The sequence below is a fragment of the Pithys albifrons genome, chromosome 7, assembly GCF_047495875.1.
Source record: "Pithys albifrons albifrons isolate INPA30051 chromosome 7, PitAlb_v1, whole genome shotgun sequence".
In the NCBI taxonomy this organism is placed as follows: Eukaryota; Metazoa; Chordata; class Aves; order Passeriformes; family Thamnophilidae; genus Pithys; species Pithys albifrons.
In genome coordinates this window covers 27,730,832-27,753,527 of record NC_092464.1, presented here as the reverse complement: position 1 = coordinate 27,753,527, position 22,696 = coordinate 27,730,832, and the positions used below count along the sequence as shown (strand labels likewise).

Sequence of the window (22,696 nt, the reverse complement as noted above, 5' to 3'; positions counted from 1 at the left end):
ATCTTATTATAGTCCCTCAATTTACTCTCACCAAATGAAATACAACTTTAAGAACAAAAATAATACTAAAAGAAATCCAAATTTATTAAATACTTCACCATAATTTAGTAATTGTAAAAATTAAGCCTCCACAGCTATTTAGAAGCAATGATAATCTAAACTGGATAAAGCTGCAGCTATTTATAGGAACTATCTCCAAAAAAAGCAAGTTTTAAATCATTAAAAGATTTAAGGAAATATATTCCAGAGAATTATGAACCAAGGATTAAAACATAAGAAACTCTTTCGCCCATGCAGGATTATTCTTCAGTTTCTAGGCCTAACTATGAGGATGGTTTATAAGAAAATCTGTTGGGTTTTGGCATGTAGTATGCTTATTTTTGGCGCTTCTAAATTACTACTAAAAACCTTTCATGTAGTAAACAAGCTATAACACTAATTTTCTACCAGCGTTTTTCAAACGCGACTTAAATATACAGCTCTTCATGGCATTTTCTCTTCTTATCCTTTATGTCCTCCAATTTGGTTTTTAACACTTCTAGAAAAAGCCTCAAGAAGAAAACTAATTCACTGCCTTTTTCACAGTAAAGCACAATACATGTTTCACCCAGGGTTCTCTCTCACAACAATATGGTCTTCCTGCACTTTTTATTTCTTACAAACATTAGGGCTGAAGAAAGCCCTTTATCTTGTCATGGGCAGTTAAAAACCTGCTGCCACCAGTTCTCATCGGTGTAATTGCAGGAGCAATCACTGTAACGCATCCAGCCTCTAATTCACAGCCTGGTACTAAACAGGGTCTAGGATTACCTAGGAGTATTATCCTGTCTATGAGACACACAGTTACTGATGAGCTTGTACAGGCACACTCTGCCTTCAATTTGGAAATAAACTATTATCTGGTGCACAATCTTGAAATTGTATCAATTTCCATGTTAAATCATATGCTGTCATTGTTATTAAAACCAGCTATTTTGAGTATGTACAAGGCATCTGCACCTGTGACTCTAAAGCTACGTGTAGCTTGCCTGTATCACTGACACTTTTCTCATAACTCTTATTCCTACAAATAAATTAAAATATTTATTATGGAATAATCTTTCCAGTTAAAAACAACAATTATGATTTACAGAGAAGGACTTGTATAGAAAAACCTAGTTGAAGCATACAGGACCTAAATACAACATCCTTTTTTAATCTGAACTTACTATGAGATCATTTTAATGGAAGCTCAGTAGATTTAATTAAAATCCACCTTCTGGCTGCTAAGTTTCATGATTCTTCTTTCAAGAATTGTGAGCAGTCTCTACAGCTTTGCAAAGAGGCCACAATGCCAGCTATAAAGTCAAAATCTGCAGAAGTTGTGGTCAACAGTAGCTATCAATAGCAGCTGTCCTACAATTTAATTAGGTTTCTGCACCTACTAAAACATCATTCAACAGTCTTTTTTTCCCACTTCTGTTTCAGATAAGAAAGATGATTATCAAACTCTTTCATGATCTGCATTAGTGGAGGTAGCATTAATACATTTTTAAAAACATAAATTCCTTATAATCCACATTTCAGTTCATAAAATTGTTAATTATTTTAATTTAATTACTTTTAGGATGCTCCTGTAGCTTTAATATCATTAAAATGCTGGTTAGTTTATCTTTCTGACCTGCTCTAAAACACTGACAATCGATCCTGACAAGTGCAAATTAATTCTCCTCTCTTAGAAAAACAGATTATCTTGGTTATTTACAATGTAAATGGTTTTGGCAGAACAATATGCAAATCAAGTCAGTATTTCTGATGTTTCCCCTAAACAAGTGGAGAAAATTGATTGTGTTTTTAAGAAGTACATTTTCTTCACTACGATCATGATGACAAAGTTATAAAGATAGAATTTTAACTCTTCATAAGGTCAGAGTATCAAACTTACCTGACTAGATTTTCATTATCTCCAGTCCCTTTGCATGTAGCACATTCAGTCCTTAAATCCTCTGACTTGGGCTTCTTTTGCAGAACAGACTGACGCTGCCTTCTTTCTCTGGGAACCCGTTCCTGTCATAGCAGAAGCCAAAAGAAAGGAATGGGAGGGAAAGAAGGGAAGGAAAGCAAATATTTTCAGTTATGGCACTGAAAGTAACTCTTCAGTCCAAAGATTAATTTTTTGTGAAACTATTAAAAAACCAAACAAACAAAACACTATATTCCAACCTCAGGTTTTTCTTCTTCAGGCACAAAGCTTCGTTTTCGTCCTCTAGTTCTCTAGAAGAGAATATATTTAAAATTCAATGTTAGGTAACAGAATGTTTTTGCTGTTTATCTATTATTCCTAACAACAACAAAGACATACTGCAGGAAATAATTTAAATCATTAACTATAGAACCACTGACAGACAACTACATTAGCCAGGATTAAAACAACAGCTTCACAATCTGTATATAAATCTATAGAACTAGCCAAAAAGTAAACATAAACAACTGAGTACATTAAGTTTTGTTATAAAAAACACTAGCACCAGAATTACAAATCTCTTACAGACTTTGCATAAACTTCCAAAACTACCAATCTGAAATTTGATATGAGCAGTATATTAAAATAAATTCCTTGAGCACTCAAAAGTGCTCTACTCGGAAGTCAAGTGTTAAGATTAAAAAAAAAAATCAAAATTAGAAAACTTTATCGAAACAGAAAATAACTTACTTTCAATCTGAATCTTAGTATTATAGGTATATGGCAAATGCTCATAATGCTGTAGCATATACCAATTTATGACTGGTATATAACAGATAGAATGGGTGATACCAAAAGTAAGTATTATTTCAGTACTGCACGTGGCCAAAAAAATGTAAATACCAACAATGAGGAGGACAAGAGGTTTCCATGGATTGTAACAGCAAGCACCAAAGGTTTTACAAGCTCTAAGTTACTACATGTAACTTGCTTGAGTTCAGTTACTACATTTTATTTCTGAAGTAGCAGTATTATGACCTGCCTGCATTAAATAACTGCCATAAGTTGACAATGTCACACTCTTTCTTTCTTATTTAACATGGAAAAAATATTAGAAGGGGTGTGGAAGAAATAAGAAAGATCAGAGACTTTTTCAGTACCCCAAGATGTCTCATACACTGACACTAATAAAATAAATACACTTTAAAATGCCTTTTTTTTGAGAGGAAATTATCACCCTAGGAAGTAATTTGTTGTCTGACAGAGAAAAGCACTGACTACTTACAATTTATTAATGCTGTTTTTGAAGCAGCTGGTGTTCATTTCATAAAAGGTAAAAAATATCTTACAGCAGTTTAGAAGTCCAAGCAGTTATAAATTCAGTTCCAAAGAAGCCAGTAATATCATCCTTTGCCTGTTTGGGTGTCCCCTTTGAAAGTGCTTGATACTATCTTCAAATTAAGACTGTTCACTATTTAAACTGTAAAAAAACCTGCCACTTCAACACATCTATATCTTTCTACATACAAAGACTTTGATCTGTGTATGTTAATAACATGCTGTTTGGGAAAGTTTTTCTTTATTTAGATAGGAGTTAACTATAGTAGTAATGAGTGTAGCACAATGAAAGTGCTAGTCTATTTTGTACCTCTCAATTCACAATTCCCTAAGGATGATTTATTTAAAATGTAAACACTTATGCATTTAATGCACATCAATATTTCCAACATATTTAATAATTCAGTCATAATTGAGGTGTTCTACCTTCTACAAGCCACACAGTAGATACTCAACAGTTAATTTGGAAGAAGCAATTTATTGCTGGTAACTAAGTTCATCAATGTAATATTTGTTGTATTAATGCAGTATTAGAGGTATTAACATAACATGGACTACACGTCAACAACATGCTATGCAAACCAAGGTCACTGCAAATTAAAACTTGACCAAAAAAAGCACGGTAATTGCTAATTTTATACTTTTGGCCTCTGGAATTAATCCTAAGAACACTTATAAACTTTGATAACTTTAAGCTACATAGGCCCTATTGAATGCAGCTATTTAAAACATTAAAAAGGAGGAGATGTAAGGGTGCACGCCAATATGGGCAGTACTATGGTCCTCGCTCTTCATGTCTATGCAGCAAGAGACAAGAGTGCATGCTTTGTACCATCAGAGTAACGCTATATTGAAAACTGGTATCTAATCTGGCAATCTAGGTAACAATGATATTACTTTTTACCCTAAGTGGTAATTATTACAACTTAATAACTCCATTTAAGGAGGGATGAATTATATTTAAACTTCAGCAAAATGGAGATACAAGATTTATAAATAATTTGGTCACCTCTGCAATAAAATTTTGGCTTTCACCTGTCTGCAATATAACATTTGATGTATATGACCAGGAATGTTACATTAAGTTACACTTGCATTATGCTTCCATTAGCTTTCTAAATCTTCAAACATACTTGACTGTCTGTCAATCACTAGAAAGCAAACAATAAAATCAACACCTTTGGCACACATATTTGTAGGGTATTTTATACACCTTGAAAATTATGTAATAATATGGGTTTTTTCCAAACTGACCTCCACAGTTGGACATATTTGCAATGGCTCTGCTCAGATCACTATACTATTGCCAGCATTCACCACGGAAAATAACATAAAATTCACAACTGAAAATTGAATATTCTGTCATTTTCAACAACAGCCTTCCTTTAATTTGGCATTTGCAATTTTATATGTGTTTTCACTAAAGTTACCTTGCAGGTTGACAGAAATGAATTACATAAACCTGGCTTACTTTGTTCAGTATTATTCACTGCTGTGTGTCTCCAAGTACTGTATTTACATTTTAAATTGCTTTGAATCATTTCTGTCACTAGCAAGTTTAAAATCAAAACATCACAGATTACGAACATCAACTATTAGAGCTGCATGTAGTTGCCACAAACAATTTAAAATTTAAGATTTCTTATTTAAAAAAAAACTAAAGGAGCATTGTTATTATATGATATATTACAACCGAGATAAACCTGTTCATATTCAAAATTTATGATCTTAATCCAGTAAAAGATGCAAAGACACTGATTTTTAATCAAAACACTTCTCAGTTCAATCTCTACAGAGATACTTTGAATGCAGGATTTCCCTGTATCATAAAACGGCGCAAGTCAGTTTTGTGAAATTTGTCCTTGCATTTACAAAGTGTTCAACCAGTAAGTCGGGAAAGCAAAAACTCACCTTACCAGCACCCAAACAAAATCCTCAATAATGCCAGTACTATCCTAGCAGGTTTTCTGTTTCATTGCAAAAGGTAGATATGCTGTAAAACATCTACCATTTGGAATGGAGAACTCAGTCAAGATCAAAACACAGCTAGGTGTGGATTAGACAGATGCGACACATACATGACAACTGTGACAAGATAATACCTTAGGACAGGAATACAAAAAAAAAAGTACTGAAAAATGGAAAGTGATACAAAGTACATGTACTTATGCAATTTCCTACATGTAGACATAAAAGATTTCTGCAAAAAATTACTTCAAATATTTTCAATCATTTTCAAGAATTATTTCTATTATTGACATTAAATGACAGCTGATTGGCAACTCTTTGAATGTGTCTCATCCTAAATTCTGTAATTGCACAGCTTTGAAATTCATTCAGTGGGCACTCAAGTAAGAGCTAAGTGTGCTATGGGCTCAGACACTTCCCTACTATTTAGAGTAAGATTCCAGCCACTGAGCATTAGCAGTCACAGCATTAATGGAACCACCATGCAGGGACCAACTTCTGGTTACTACACAGGAAACTTAAGATTTAAAATTATATGCCTGTAGCTAAAGGATGATTCTGTATGACCTCAACAGTCCCAGAAATTCAGACAAACATGCCAAGGCCATGACCATGCATTATTTCACTATGGCAGTTAAATAATACAAATAAATGAATAAACTGATGCTTAAACCAGCCAAACTAATAAAATTTGACCTCCTGATACTATACCATAATATTCCTATTCCTCCCTTTCTCTAGTGACTTCTTAACCTTTCCTTCTCTACTGCATCCTAACAACACCTCCCAACATATCCCAAAGTTCTCTCTATGTTCCCTAACTAAAGTGAGAATGTCTTCCTTACTTAGGCCTCATCCTTCCCATCCAGTTGCTCTAAAAAACACCTCAGCACTTAATTACCCTAGGCCTACATAGCTCTCAATCAAACCTTGCAATGATGAGTCTACATGTTACTAAAGGCAATACTACTATCACTGCAGGTAATTACATAACGTATTTTTGTTAGAAAATCAAGTTAAAAACTATTCTTTCTAGAAATTAACAGTCAAAATATCTAGCTGCTGCATTACAGAGAAGATACCTTACACTGAGCTGAAAGAGAAAAATAGTGCCTTATTTCATTAGCAATACATCCCAAAGTAATCAGCAGATCAAGAAAGGTCAAGGAATTAAAAGATGAAAGCATAAAACAGAAATATTTTTAAACATGAACAAAAGAAAAACTTTGATTAAAAAGTTAAAAATTATAAAAGATGAAATAGATTAAATTCTTCTTTCAAGTCCTCTTTAGTCTAATATTTTGAGGGGGAAATCACATGCTTATACATAATCAAATAAACTTCTAATTAAACTCTTTAAAATTCCATAAGATTATGTTCCTTGGGTAAAGAGACTGAGTCATTTGATTCAATGAAATCATAAAGGTAAAAGCAAGCCATCTTTTCCAAAAATATCTTACTAAGGTTTAGCGTTCACAGCAATTTTAATGACCTTCCTCTGAAAAGAGTAATGCTCTGAGTAAATGAAACCTAAAGATTAACAATGTCCCCTTTTGTCTTTTACTTCAAAGCTTCTGTAGAGGTTGAAGAACCATCCCACAGTATTATAGCATACACCATTTCACTTATTTCAGCTATTTCATTAACTTCTGACTTTGCTTTTAATATTTGGAAAAAAGAAAATCCAGCCTCTCCCTCCCTGATGTTCTAAAAATTCACACAAAACACTACAAGATGGGCATGACATGCAAATAGCTATCAAACATGAAAAGAAAGAGAAGTAGGAAAAAAAACAACATTGGTTTGCTGCTGTTTAATATAGTTTGTAATGATCTGATAACTACTAAAATATTCCATAAAATACATATAATTTTATAACATATAATGAAAGTAATAAAACACACGTAAGAATGTCAGAGAAAGCCTTTGGGGAAAAAAAAAAGAAAACAAAGTAGGAGAACTGTATGGTATACACTTCCATAGCCAAGGGAAAGATAAATAAAAAATTGATTTCCTTCAGCCATTGTGGTTTGTGTCACAAAAGTATCAATCTGTGCAGCATTCTGCTGTTGCAGAGTGGAAACTTGCATATTGGATTAGGGAACTAAAAGAATTGGGACAAAAATAGCTGAAAAACAGAATACTGACATAAGGAATTAATAATGAATGATGAGGTCATAAAAAATACAATGTGATGTAGGTCAAATATATCTGAGGGATATGGGGTGACCCGTGAAAGGAAGTGGTGTGTTCATGATGCTTTACAAAAAAAAAAATCAGACAGTTAAAGAACTGCCCAAAATGGAATGAAAAAATGTTGTGGAAAAATGTGATCAACAATGGGTTCAAACTCAACAGTAGGAGAAAAAGAAAGACTGAAGTGGGAGTCTCCACTCTGAATTTGGAAAAGCTAGAAGTGAATGCTTAAATTTTGCATTTTTTGTTTTAATAAGCAACTTGGTAATAAATGAACAACAACATGAAACACATAAAATTAATAAGATCAGATAATAGAGTGACTGTAAGACTTTGAATATTGTCAGAAAAATAAATTCCATAGATGACACAAATCAAAGACAACTGTAAGGGAAAAAAAAGAAAGCCTAGGATGAATCCTTCAGTCTTTGAAAGGAAACAGAACACAAAACAGCAAAGGAAGCAAAACGGCAAAGGAAACCTGCAAAAGAAACAGTCTATTTGCCCTCACTCACAGATGCAACAAGTTGGTAGCTTCCAGATGTGAAAGGATAATGGTGAACACAACAGAATGGGTGCCCACATGACCCAAAACCATCCTTGTCCCATTGTTATGACTCTGGAAGACATGTTCTATAATTCAGTTTATCCAAAGACAGCAATAAATGGCAGGATGCTCTCTTGGACCAGTTTTGCTTTGCCAGCTGAAATAAAACAACTGACAGGACTGATGCAGACCTGGCCAACTGACCAAAATCAGGGATGTGATTCCCAAGAGTCACAAGTATATGCTCCTCTTGAGCTTTTACCAAAGTGATACTGGAGGATAAAAATGTATTCTATCACCTGTTTAAGTTCTTCTACATGAGAAGATATAGAGAAGTTAACTGTTTCTCCTTTGCTTGATATGTTAGCTGGTTGGGATTGTAATTGTTTGCACACACAGACAAAGGCAGCAAAGAGGCCTGACACACCTGGTCATGCCATTCTAGCTGTGGAGATTTAGGGGTTTCACTATGTTAGCACATACTTCTTGTGCCAACTGACAGTAAAGATGATGATCCTTATTATGCTCTTATTGTGCTTCTATACCTTTGGATGTGACAGAAACAATACTGTCGTATACACAGGGCTTTTCTTTTTGGCATGGAGTTTCTGCTATCACCAACAGCGGTGGCACTGCAAGGCAATTATTACTCTTCTTCACAAAGTTGAGCACAGGAAATATAGTCAGCATTCCAAGTGCTTCTGGAGTTTAGTGGTGCATTAAATAATTAGAAAAGTGTGCATTTCCTTTGAAAATTCCATATAGTTTAAAACTAGTGCCAGAGTTCACATTAAAAATTTGATGAAATTGCTAAAGACACCTGACTCTCAAAACTACTGGAATTATGGCAATTTCTTTTCTCTGTAAAAAGTCTGTAGCTGTTTCTTTGTGCTGCAATTATAAGATGGAAAAATGTGAAGAACTTTAGATGCTTTTGATTTCTGTAGATCTGTAAATCTCACATTTCTTCTCTGAAACAGCACATATTATATTTCTGTTTCCCTGACAGATCTATGGCTACAGTGGCTGCTTGAAAAAGACCCATAGTTACCTGAAATACACAGCAAAGAGAGCCAGTATAAGAAGACAGCATATTTTAATTCTGGTTCCTATCTAAATTCTTCAGACATTTTAATTTTTATCTTATGTCAACTTATAGCTGGCACACTAATTTTAATGACTGACTGCCATAGTTTTACTTTTTATCAAACTATGGTTCATTGATACATATCATACATATCAAAAACTTTTGAACCCCAACTCTCTCACTTACACAGCTGTTATCATATATTGTTAAGGACAATACAAAGACAAAAAATTAAAAGAAATCAGTAAACATTAGAATGCTAGAGAATCATTCCAAACAAAGAGGTCATGGTAAGGAGTCATTTCATTACTACAGAACAGAGGAACTCTCTGACATGAAACACAAGCAAAACAGAACAGTCTGCGAAAATAGAGTAAGTTTCCCTATAGCAAAACAGCGACTGAATGAAATCACTGTGCACACTATCAATAGCATGAATAAAACAAACTGTATTTCTGAAAAGACACTCAAGTTGAAACTGCACAGATATTATGCTCTCTATCACATCAACCATAAACCATGACCATTTTGACAAGACAGCAATTTTTAATCCACATCTCATCCACTCCTTACGAAGAGTTCACTATCATGAACTTCCTTTGCAAAGGAAAAAGTCACAATGAAGCCAGTTGCAGAAAAAAATTCCTTTGACTCCCTTTGCATTGTTAAAAGGCAGAAAAAAATTTCAACTGATGGCACCACATAGGCATAAAATGATTTTAAATAAAGGTAAGGACAACTATGTAGACACCAGATGGCACACTTGTTCAATACAGATCAAAGCGAACACCTTAAATGGTACATATCTCTACTATTCAAAAGCCATCTCAGAAATAATTATTTAACTTTCCAGAAAGATGACAGTAATAAAATGGGAACTATCAGACAAAAAGAAACAGCAGTAAATCAAAATAAGATTATAAAGAGAAACAAGTCAACTATGAAGCTTAATTACACAGAATGTCATTTTATCTATTTTTTTTAGTTTCCATTGCCTTGAAAACTTTTATTTTCCAGAAAAGCAAAAATCAAGCTACACTATTACTGAATCTAGCAATTAACTTGAAATATCTGTTTCTCAGGCTAAAAAGTATAACAGAAATTGAGAATTAGCAGGATTACTTTTTATCTTTTCTAATATTAACTTCCTCCAAAGCACACATTTGGAGAACTGAAAGAGAAGGAGGACAAAAAAGCAAGAAAAGCTCAGTTTGCATGTGTTGCTAAAACAACGGATTCTTTTCTGGAAAACTGAACTTAAGTGTACTTATTTACAGAAGTGAGAGTTACGCTAATTATCTTTACTTACAGAGATACCAGTGTTTACACTATTGGAATACCATTTGGAAAATAAGTCCATCTCTTCATGTCTTTAGTGCATCAAAAACAAGGGATCTTTTATCTGTAGGTTTTCTTTTTTTCCTATTTTCTTAGAAACCAAATCAACCAATCAATCAATCCCCAAGCCCCAAACAAAAGCAGAACAGAAAAAAAAACCCCAAAATGCAAAACTCTGATTCACTCCATTCATTCCAAACATTATGGAACAGCTGCATCTTCTTTCACTTTGTTCTATATTTGATCTCAATCCAAAAGAAAAGTCCTATACTATCATACCTCCATGTATTTGGCAACCTAGATGAATTAGTTTTTATGTTTGTTTTGATATGTCATAGAAGTTGGGCTTTCATATTCAGAGATGAAGAAAACAAAGTATTTTACAATGTTCTTTATAAGGAAAACCTTATGTTTCAGAAAGCTGAGTGACTTGTGATATTTTTCTAGAGCAATAATGCTCATTTGACAGCAATTAAATCTTTTAAATTCTGTATGTCAAAACCACCGTAATAGGTAGTTGATTTAAAAGGTCTTATAGGTACTTATTGAGAAGTTGTATTTAAATGAGTTGACAAATCACTGACAATGCTAATTAAAATTAGGAATGATAAGATGGATAAGTAGGTTCCAACTATTTCCTGTTTCTATGAAGCACTGATACTTACATTCAAAATGGAGCTGATGTTCTGTTTTCCTCTTGCAGGCAACTTTTACGCAAATGTGAATTTCTGACATCATATAATTACGTTACACAATAGAAATTTGGAAACCAGTTTGGTAGAAATGCTTTATTTAAATACAAGATAACAATCCTGTTTTATCTTTCATATACTTGATAACAAAAAAAAAAAAGGAAAAAACAACAAACCACTCTTCTGCTATCTTTTCCTATTTGACAAAAATAACAGGAAATACTAAACTACTCTAAATATCAGTATTTATTTTTAAAACAAAAGCAGTATATACAACAACTAAGAACAGTTTGCAGGTGCTTTGTGGATTTGGGTTTTTATGTTTCTGTTTGGTTTTTGTGGGGTTTGGTTGGTTGGTTTTGTGGTTTTGCGATTGGTTGGTTGGTTTGTTTTTTAAAACTGGAGTCCCTCAGGTACAGATTTGCTTTCTTCCATGTTCTCAAGAATGAACAGCATAGTGTTGGCTAATAATTCTTTCTGTCAAAGGCAGGCTTTTTACTGATAAACAGAAAAATCACTGTTCATCTGGATTTTATACAATGCAATTACAGAAAAAATATTTTCTCCTTCTAAGTAACAAAAATAAATTTGCTATCAGGAGGCTTTATTTACAGGTCTCAAATATTAAGTTGTCAAAATGCCTTTAAAAAAAGTCTCTCACCTTTATAACATTGGGTAGATAGTTGCCTCTCAACAAAAAGGAATAAAAATAGTAATTTGCACCAAAAAAAAAAGGGAGGCAACAAAACCCCAACCAACCAAAAACCAAAAAAAACCCCACAAACAAACAAAATCCACAAAAACCAGCCTCTAATATGCTCAGCAGAGTACCAGGAGCTGAAAGCATTTATTGAAAAATGAAATATTCAGCAACATACACACTACTTAACTTCAAAAGATACACGAGAATCACAGGAAAAAGCACTCCTTATCACCTCTTAGAACACACAGCAAGCTCCAGCTGCACAAAATTTCTTTAGAATATGTGCATATATGTATGCATGTGACATTTCTTACAGAAACTCCATTACACTTCCAAATAACAGCACATACAGTAGGCAGAGCACAGTTTATGACATTTTTAAACATTCGCTGAAATACACTTCAGATAATTTTTCTTGAAGGACAGGAGAATCCTTATTTTGCAAAAATATGACACCAGACTAACAAAATTATTTTAGCAATGACATGTTCAGCAAAAAAAATAATCTGTGTATTCTTTTTTACTCAAGGATAGCATATGAGGTTGACATTTGTTAAAAGCTGATTTTTTTATAATATGGATCACCTCAAAAAGATTCTGAAAATCTGAACATACGTAGCTGAGCAGAGGAAAAAGCATTAATCACTTCAACGTACTGCTGCAAAACACTATTTGCATCTCTTTAAAGTATTTTCTAAAGAAATAATTATTGTGTACTTTTAATCTGTATAAAAATATATCCAATAGAAAAAAAACTGTACAAATTTGAAAAGTAAATGTTAAAAAACATATTCAGATTTATAAGAAATACAAAAAAGTGTTTATAGAACTCCGGTTTATGCAATTAGCTATTGATTTCTATTAGCTAATCGTCAGCTATTAATTTATCTGAAATTAACTAGCAGAAGAAATAATAATTTGTTATGCTTATAACAAGTGTGAAATTGAAATTATAGAGATTACAGATTTTAAATAAACCTGGCTTAAAAAGTTATACACTGAAATGAAAAAAATGTTTAAAAGGTCACTATGCATGGCTAGAAAGGTATAAACCATAAACAAGTAATTCAATTCTCTCTGCAATTACAACCATTATACAACAGAATTAAGTATAAAGACCTAATGTCTTGTTTATTTACATTCATTTGCTATTTGTACAGACCCTGGCTCAGAGTAAAATCAGGATGTGTTTAAATTTACCCTTATATGTTCACTTACATGGTCTTTCTTTGGAAGTTTAAAATCAGAAAGGTCACCTTACAAACTTGCATTTTAATGCACACTATGATAGCTGCTGTCTCCAAAATAATGAAGTCAAATGGCTGGACTTTCTCTCTGTCCCCCAATTTCTTTGGAAGAGCTGGTCTACACTGCAGAAATAGCATCAGTCCATTCCAGGATGAGGACGGTCACCTCACAAACAAAGACACAGACAAGGCAGATGTGTTTAATGCTTTCTTTGCCCCTCTCCTCAACACTAATGACAGGGTACGTGGCGTCTGCCCTGAGCTGAAGACCATGGCTGTGAGACTGATAAACTCCCAGTTCATCCTGAACTTGCATGGGATCTGCTGCTCCAGCTGGACCCATGTAAGTCTATGGGGCCCGATGGGATTCATTGGAGAATACTCAAAGAGCTGGCTGAAGTCATCATAAGGCCTCTCTATGTCATCTTTGAATTGTCCTAGAGAGGTCCCAGCTGACTGGAAGCTCATAAATGTTATCCCAGTTTTCAAGAAGGGCAAGAAGGATGACCCTGACTACAGATCTGTCTGTCTCACTTCAATGACTGGTAAAATTACAGAGAAGATTGTTCTAGGAGATGCTGAAAAACACTTGAAGAACAAAAAGTCATTGGTCACAGCCACCACAGCTTCATGAGGGTAAAGTCCATCTCGTCAAACTTAATATCCTGAGGTTACAGTAAAATGGGGTAAGATCAGACTGGCAACCAGTCACGAGCTGGATTCTGTAATGCTCTGCCTTAGGTCCAATTCTTTTCAACATTTTCATGAACCAGTTGGACACAGGACTCAAAGGCATACCAAGTAAGTTTGCCAATGATACTAAATAAAGTGAAGCTGTTGACTTGCTCGATGGCAGAGAGGCCCTGCAGAGGGACTTAGACAAATAAGAGGGCTGCACAATCACCAACTGGATGAAGTTTAACAAAGGCAAGAGCCAGATCCAGCACCTTGGACAAGGCAATCCTGGATATACAGGCCAGCAAATGAGGCTGGAGAGCAGTGCCATGGAAAGGGACCTGTGGATCTTGGTCGATGTCAAGTTGAGGATGAGTAAGCAGTGCCCTGGCAGCCATCAAGGACAACTGTGTCCTGGGGGGGCATCAGGCAAAGCACCCCCAGCCAGCTGAGGGAAGGGATTGTTCTGCTCTGCTCTGCACTGGGGGAACCTCACCTTGAATACTGTGTGGAGATTTGGGTGCCACAATATGAGAAAGATAAAAAGCTATTGGAGCTACTAAAGGGCATCCAAAGGAGGGCACCAAAAGTGGTGAAGGGCCCAGAGGGGTGTAACACTCAGATAATATAAAAATAGAATTAGTAATGTTTCTCCATTTTTCCACTATCATAAACATCCTACTGGAAACACTCTATCAGGAGTCTTTTTATCAGACTGGTAGCAGTAATTTTTTCCACAGTGCAATGCCATACAGTGCCAACACATAGTCCACTCAAAGTCAGTTGATCTCTGTATTACATGTCATAATATGTTGTTGTAGTTTGGGATTATTATGTAAATTCTCTCCCCTGCCACTTAACTGCCCAGGCCAGCGGTTAACAAAAGAAGCAGTTAACTGTGATCGCTGGGGTGGGGGCAGGTTTGTCTCTTTTGGTTTTTTTTTGGATATTCTCCTCAGTCTTGGCTCGGCGGAACGGGGGAGTGGGGGCTCCAAGGAGGCAGGCTGCCCTGCTGGTTACTGCTGGGGTTTTCCCTGGCTGTCTTGCCGCTGCCTACTTCGGATTACTTTTTCCTGCCGTGCTGCTACCTGCCTTGGATTTGCTGCTGGTTGCTCGTACCTTTCTGCTTCTTGGACGGGGAACACAGGGGGAAGAGACTGAGTCCATCTGAAAAGCCCACTGCTCGTCTGTTTCGCTGGAGAGGGACTGAAACTCACTCTGCAGCCAGCGGGCTGTGACAAGGACACTTAAGTATAACCTTTTCTCCCGGAGGAAAACCTGCTGGGTTTTGTTGTTGTTGTTTTTTTTTTTTTTCTCTTATGGTGTTGGGGAAGTGGGTTGCACTAGTCTGTTTACATATATATATATATATATATATATATAGCAGTTATCCTTCTTGTATTAAAATTCCTTTTCTTAAATTTGATAAAGAGTGGTGTGATTATTGTGGAGGAGGCCCCTCCCCTGCTTGTGGGTAAAACATTTTGGTTTTTCCCCTCAAACCGAGACATATGTGCAGATACACTATGTAATACATGAGGTGCCAAATCACCAGTGTAGCACATCACAGTGACACAGCATAGGGGGGACACCTCAGAGCAATTAGACATCGCTTCATTTAGCACAGAAGGTTGGCAGTTATTACATGGGCCTTAGAACAGATCAATCTTGGCTTCCTGTGAATTTCTGAACAATGCCTTATATTGCTTCTTTGTTTGTTACTACTATCAATGTCTTTCTTGCAATATTATTTCTCTTTAGTCCTCCCAGAATCATGAATCCCCACACACTAATATCACTACATTAGGTATAAAGAGAGTGGAGAGAGAGAAAGAAGAAAAAGGGGACACAAGATGCAAAGGGTTGAGTAAGCAAGACCACCAGGTAAGTTTTCTTTCTGTGTGAACAATAGCATGGCAACAGTGAGTTCAATCCATCCAGGCAGCTGTAAGATTCTATTCATTCTTACACGTAAGGAAGAAGGGTACTTTACCTCAATGAGAAAAAGAAAGAAAAAAGGTTCTCAGACTTTAATTTTGGATTACTAACACTCCTAATAGTTCAAGCTAAATTCGTCAGTTTGGCTTCAGTCATTCTTAAAGGTCTTCTTAGTCATAGACCAGGAAAAGGAAACTATTAGGGATATCAAAGTTGTGGCCCAAAATTAAAGCAAACATTTAAGCTTAGGTAAGGAAAATACTTGCTTAGTCCTATCAGTGTACGCTCAGAAGTTAAGTTATGGTATCTGCTAGTATAATCATAAGTCTGGAAAGTTCTGTGAAGACAATAAAGCTGTCCTGCATGAGAGCTGAAGTTTGTCTGACCTTAACATGAGAGGGTTTAAATATTCCCTGATATTAAGAAATGTATTGACAGATGAACCAGATATATTGGAAGATGTTCAAAGAGTCATGGGAACTCTACTCATCACCTAAAACGGACCTAAACGCCTTTTGATACTTTTGTATACTACTTATACATAATGTGACATAACATTTCTGAAAATCCTTGTTTTACAAACAGGTAGGAGAGCAAACTTTTAAGGAAAAGAGCAGAGTGATTAATAAAAATGTTCAGCTTTCAAATGAAAATAAGATGCTAAATATTTCAACAGTACAGAAAGCAAGAGATTTTGCTTCTCTTCTCAAAAAGCTATCCACCATGAAAGTTTAAGAAAACACAAAATGACTAATAAAACTAGGAAGCCAAATAAACTGAAAAAAGGGTCTTGTGACCACTTGTGACAAAATCTGTGGTCAGTCAGCAGGTTGTCTGTATTTAAGGATATTACTAATTACTTTATAGCTATAATTGGCAATTTGATGGATTTAAATCTAGCCTAGTATGTGCGTTTAGTACTACAGTGAAGAAGAGCTGAAATGGCTAAGTTTAAGTGCAAACTGAATTTTTCCTTAAGCTTGTAGAGCTCTTCAGTTCAGTACCATGTTTCCCAGCTTTTTTCTGTAGCAAAACAATGTATTTAACATGAGTAATAAAGCACTCAGCAGAGGAAATTAAACATATAACAACAATAGAACATCAATCAAACTGAAATCCTGCAATTCCGAATGTCCACAACATAAGTCATATGAAACAATGTTATTATTATTATGAATATGAGTCTCATAAAAACACCATCATTTACCGTGTTTCTGATTGGAATTTTCTTCGGTTCTGTTGGCACATCCTGAGGAACAAATTTCACTGGTTCCTTAATCTGCCTCCTTGATCTTTTGGTCCCATCTGGTAAGGTTTCCATAGCAATATCAGCCTCCATGTCACTGCTACCTGCTTGGTCACACTCTGAGCACTGCCTGCAAAGTGAAAGATTTTCTTTTTAAGACTACAGTCACAAAAGCAGAAAAGGAAATACATTGAAGTGTTTGGGTTTAAGATGAATTCAAAAGTCAATAAATCAAACGGACACCTCAAGAAGTCTCTGAAACATACATTTTAAGCAAGCAAGCAAAAAACCAGTAAGACATTCTTATACTCCTGACAGTATTTAACTTTGAAAACCAAGATTCTGAAAGCAGAAATTAACCTTCAAAAGAGATGCACCCTATTTCACCATTTTCATTCTACCACATCTGTAATCTATTCATTACTGTAACTACTTGCCACAGTTTAATCACAGAATTATACAGTGGTCTGGACTGGAAGGGATCTTAAACATCATCTAGTTCCCACCTCCCTGCCATGAGCAGGGACAACTTCCACTAGATAAGACTGTTAATCTTTACAATGACATGCTGCTGAATTCATTCTGATGACAGCATGCTTTCTTGGCAGGGATTTAGAAGACATATTTGTTACGAAAATAAATTTTAATATGTATTTTCTAAGAAAGAGGGTTTTAAAGCTGAAAAAAGTAGTTGAGACAAATAAAGATATAGAAGCTGTAGACACATTAAAAACATTGAACACTGAATTGAAAAAATGCCTAGAGATTTTGAAAAAGCATAAAATCAAAATCAGAACTTCAAAAATTAAGAGATACTAAGATAATGCAACCAGCCCTGTAACAGAATTAATAAGATAGGAATTAATCAAGATTTCTTTTTATTTGCAGAAAATCATATTATGCAAAGTCATACATGAGGACGTTTGCTAAAAATAGATCAGTGAAAACTTAAAAATTATACTCACTGGTAGGAGCCAGTTCTTTATTATTTCTCACATTAGACTTCAAATTCAAAAAACTGTAAGTCATTTCAAATGAATTCCAATTCACTACTGTTCTCATATTAAACATGATTTTTACCAATACCAACCAAAAAAGTATCAACACTATGGTCTGCTATTGAGTGCCAATAACAGGCATAAGCACATTAAAATTATCTAAATGAAGGAGCAAATTTGCTTTGGAAGGAGATAAACAAAAACTACGTATGTAATTATTTGAAGTTAAATGTTAATACACATTTGAGACAAGAAAGCATATCCGTATAAACGAAAGCACAAAGTGAGGTACTGTTATATTTGAGATGATTTCTTCAAATTTACATGTTCACAGGAATAATTTTCTTGTGAACTTTAGTAAGGGCTAACACAATATCACCAACTTTACATGTTTTCTGATTCTTTTAAATTAATCCAAGCAGTATAATCTCTGATCTCTCATGACTATACTAGAACAACAACAGGAGTCATCATGGTTCGCTAGACAGATCGGTGGCTACCAAGTCAAAATAGAGGACATCTAATCCTGGATTGGGTAACATTATCAGTGTAACCCTGACTAACTCAAGGCCTTAGTCCTTCAACTTTTCCATATGTAAAATTTAGATAATTGTGACTACATTATAATGTTATGAAGATTGATCACCTCTTATCTCAAAAGCAGTTAAGATCGCAGTAAAGAGGACACATGCAAGTGCTACTAATATTTGCTGGTCTAGAAAAGCAGAAGCACTACAGGGTAGATTGAAAGAAAGGTAACAGTTTCTCCCCTTCCTCACATAAGTATGGAGGCTTTGTGTGTGGCTTGGCTTCGCGAACGAAGATTTGGGAAGGGCTGTCCCCACGTGGGTGTGCCCTTCCAGTCTGCGCAGTGGATTTTAGGTGAGGCTCAGCGTGCGCAGAACTGGCCCCACCGTTTAAGTCCTGAGGTTCATCTGCCACGGCCGAGCGAGCTTGGACAGTGCCAGTGAAGTCCTCAGGACTAGAACCTACAGCACCCAGCATTTCCCAGGAAGTCTCCCATCCAAGTACTAATCCGGGGCTGACCCTGCTTAGCTTCCGAGATCTGACGGGATCGGATGTCAGGGAGGTATTTAACTGCTCATGGAGGCTTTAATAGAAACCAAAACACAAGGAAGCCAATTTATATACTTATGATTTTTCTTTATATATATTATAGTTTCTACTTTCTCTCTATATATATATCATTCTTTATAATTTTTCACAGTTTTGGGCCAGCATACAAGTGTATAGTACTCTATTCTTCCTCCTCTTTACAAGCCTCAGTTCGCTGCACACACAGTACTTGTTTACACTTCTAAACCTCTTTAGAACACTAGAATTTAAAATCAACAGAAAAAATATGAGGTACAAAATGCTACTTTTTACAGTTAGATGTTTACACAAATTTGTGCAAGTATACACAGACAAATATGTATTCACACTTAAGTACAAATACGTATTCATACTTAAGTAAATAAACAAAGGCACACAGACCAAGCTACTATTAAGATTTTATGGAGAAGGGCTCTCAAATGATGTAACAGGAGCGAGAAGCTTTGGATAACAACATTCTCTCAAAATTTTGTGTGACTGCTTAGCTAAAAGCTGCTTTGATGTCTTCACTTTTGTAAGATGCATTGTCTTCACGATATCCAACTCAAAGCTTTAAGGTGATTTTCTGTTTGGTAAATATCAGAGAGCACAGCCCTCCCTAACACTGCACCATCAGTCATGTCAGTAATTTATGTAACAGAAAGCACGACTGAAAGTACTTACTATGATCTGCTTATGCAGATGTAAGAAATGCCTATGAAAATGTTCAGAAGTATTGTGATGAGCAGTTCTTGCAAAACATTTATTTTCCCATTATGGTGAAAACACGTGCTATGTATAAATTAAAAAATAAACATTCCACAACTAAAGAACTGCATTAAAAACGAAGTTTAATAAGACAAAAAAATAGTAGTATGGTTCTACAATAATACTTGGGAGTTGGAAACCCAGTCTATTGGATCTATCAGTCTGAACATATGATTGAAAACATTCCTGTTCTTTAGCTCTGTAGAATTAAAAGGGAAAGACCCCGTTTTTCTGATACAGAAAATATGTACAGAAAATAACCATGCAGATAAGTAAACTCCTGTAGTTTCATTAGTATCCTATTTAAATACAAATAAGTGAAGAATTTTAACTTTGTTGTTACTGAGGAAGATGAGAAACATCTCAATCAAAAGATGAGGTACTGCATGCAAGTTTCTAAATTCCATTTTTATGAAAAACAAACAGGTGTCACCTGCTCTGAAACAGCTGGTGCAAGTGTCACAGCAAACAAAATTAAGAAAAAGCTCAGTCTAGAAAACAGAAGTAAAATGAAAGTATGATGGAGGACGGAGGCAGGTGCATCTTGTGTGAGTCACAGAACAAAATTTCACACATACACCAAAGATGAGGGGAAACCCAAAACTTATAAACATGAACTTATATAGGCAACTTCTTGATTTACTGGAATAGCCTCTACTACCACAGTTAACCACATCTCATCAATTCTATTATAAAGCAGACAAGCTTTAGCTACAAAGCAGTTTGGTTGTTAGCTCCCACAGGGTCACATAAAAGCTATTACAGACACACACTCCTCTGACATGGGAACAATTTCCTTTCATCTCTTAGTATAGTTTATCTCAACATGGTTCTTGAATTTAAAGAACTCTTTTCCCATTCTGCTCCTTAATCCCAATATATTGACAGAAAGCAGCCACATGACTTTTTTTTTTGGCTATGCCACAGTCATGCTCACTTAATTTCATCTCTTCAAGGACGAACAGAGAACCTGCCACAGCAGGTCATCTTTACAACTATTCCAATAATCTTCAACTACCTCTAAATTATCAACCATTGCCATGCACCATAAACAAATTTATAGGAGAAATGGTGCCAGACACTCAACTTTTTGTCCACAGGTTTTGCTTTGCTTTGAGTCTGAACTTGCCTAATCTAGACCCACAGAGAAAATCAGTGGTAAGCAATAATACACCTACTTCTAAAATGTGCCTACTGCTAAAATTACTCGAAGTAATTTTAGTAATTCCATCAAGAAATTTCAGTATTGATTTGAAACCTTTTAATCATACAGGAAGTCTGTCATTAAGCACTAACAACCTAGAGAAGAAAAGAAGTTGTGTGATTTTGTTGTGTTTTCAATGTAACTGTGTACAAGAATGAATGGTACCAGTGATAACTTCCCATCTCACAAACATCAACTCACTAGCGGTGAGCTGGGAGAAGTGTAAATTTAAATCTTCTGTGCTTAGGGAACACCACTACAGTGATTCCACAAAAAAGTTCCATTCTCAGTATTTAAAAAGGAAAACTGTACATTTTTAGGAATGTGACTTATTTTTAATTAGGAAGAAACAGGTCTCACAGACATACTCTGTGACAAATCCCTTCTTGCAATGTTTACAAAGAACTGAACCACTCTGAACTTGAGACACATGGACCACAGCTTTAAGATGACACCATTTAAGCTCCATAAATTATCCGTGTTGAATATTGTACTGGAGGTGTTAAAAAAGGAGGGCTGCTTTTATTCTGGAGATAAAAGACAGTTATATGAACCAAATCAAGTTTGCCAAAGAGCTTCAAAATGCATCTTACAGACAATAAAGGTACTGAAAATTTGCCATCTGAATGACCCTTACATCCTTCAACTAGGAAAAGTGACAAATACATAGAAATGTGTATGCTAGACATAATGTCACACTGCACTCACACATATGTAAATTAATAGTTTTATATTATTATCCAATGGCTCAGGACAAAAAAAAAACAGTCAAGATGTGCTGTATCAGCATGGAATAAGTGAGGTCATGAATATGAATGAATGTCCAGATACTGAATGTGTGTTCATGGGACTACTGGCCAAGAACTCTACAGCTCATTCTGTACTGTGGCCAACACTCTCCACAGCAGTCACCACTAAAATAACTTGGTCTTCCAACAAAAATAAAAACCACTACGCTTTGTAAAATCATTAGTTCTTATTTCATTCATCTCAGTCCCCAGCGTTTCATATGCTACCAGAAGTTACCACTTTTTCAGCAATTTTGTTTCAATAGAAAGTACCATCTCTGATGGTAGCTGCCAAGTATTTTCTTAATGAAAATGTCAATATTTTCCAATTAGATTTTGATTCATCCTATTGTCTGTCAACACTTGTGCATTGCTTTCATACCCATTAAGATCATTCTCTACCAGGAAAATACACAATTCCCATTCCCATCCAGAATGGCCAGGAGCCTAAGAGCAAACAAGCTGTCAACAAGAATGATAAGACTTAGTATTATGATAACATGTGAATCAAAATAATATTCTAGTGTTTAATCAATAGGATTTCTAAGAAGCTGAAAATTGTCTATTTTTACATAAAATTACACCACAGCATTGATAAATATGTGATTATTCATCAAACCTTTTGCACGGGCTCAAACTAGCAATTATAAATAAATTACTAGCAGTGATAATGAAACAGAAAAATAAAGGAAAAAATTATTTTTAACTTTTTCCTGTTTACTTTTTAAAAAGAGAACTAAACTTGACGTTTTATCCACTCTTCAATAAAGTCTGTCAACCTGTCTAGCGTTTTAAGTAATTTCCCACTATACCAATTTTATTTTACCTTTTGCTAAGTTCCCATTATATCCTACACAAATATATCAAAGGTACAGGGCCCCCATCTAAAAAAACCCTGCACTTTTCTTTGTATCTTAATCAAAAGA

The 22,696-nt window shown here is 35.2% G+C and overlaps 1 protein-coding gene across 3 annotated transcripts in view; it reads right to left on the bottom strand.

Annotated features, from left to right (window-relative positions):
- The window catches only part of PHF14 (PHD finger protein 14), a 155,218-nt gene that overhangs the window by 83,828 nt on the left and 48,694 nt on the right, over nt 1-22,696 (bottom strand). For all 3 annotated transcript variants that reach the window (XM_071560803.1, XM_071560804.1, XM_071560805.1), the window contains exons 14-16: nt 16,879-17,047; nt 2,203-2,253; nt 1,925-2,046 (exon numbers count right to left, since the gene is read on the bottom strand). In XM_071560803.1, the coding sequence (XP_071416904.1) occupies nt 1,925-2,046; nt 2,203-2,253; nt 16,879-17,047 (342 nt within the window). The remainder of the gene's footprint in view (nt 1-1,924; nt 2,047-2,202; nt 2,254-16,878; nt 17,048-22,696) is intronic.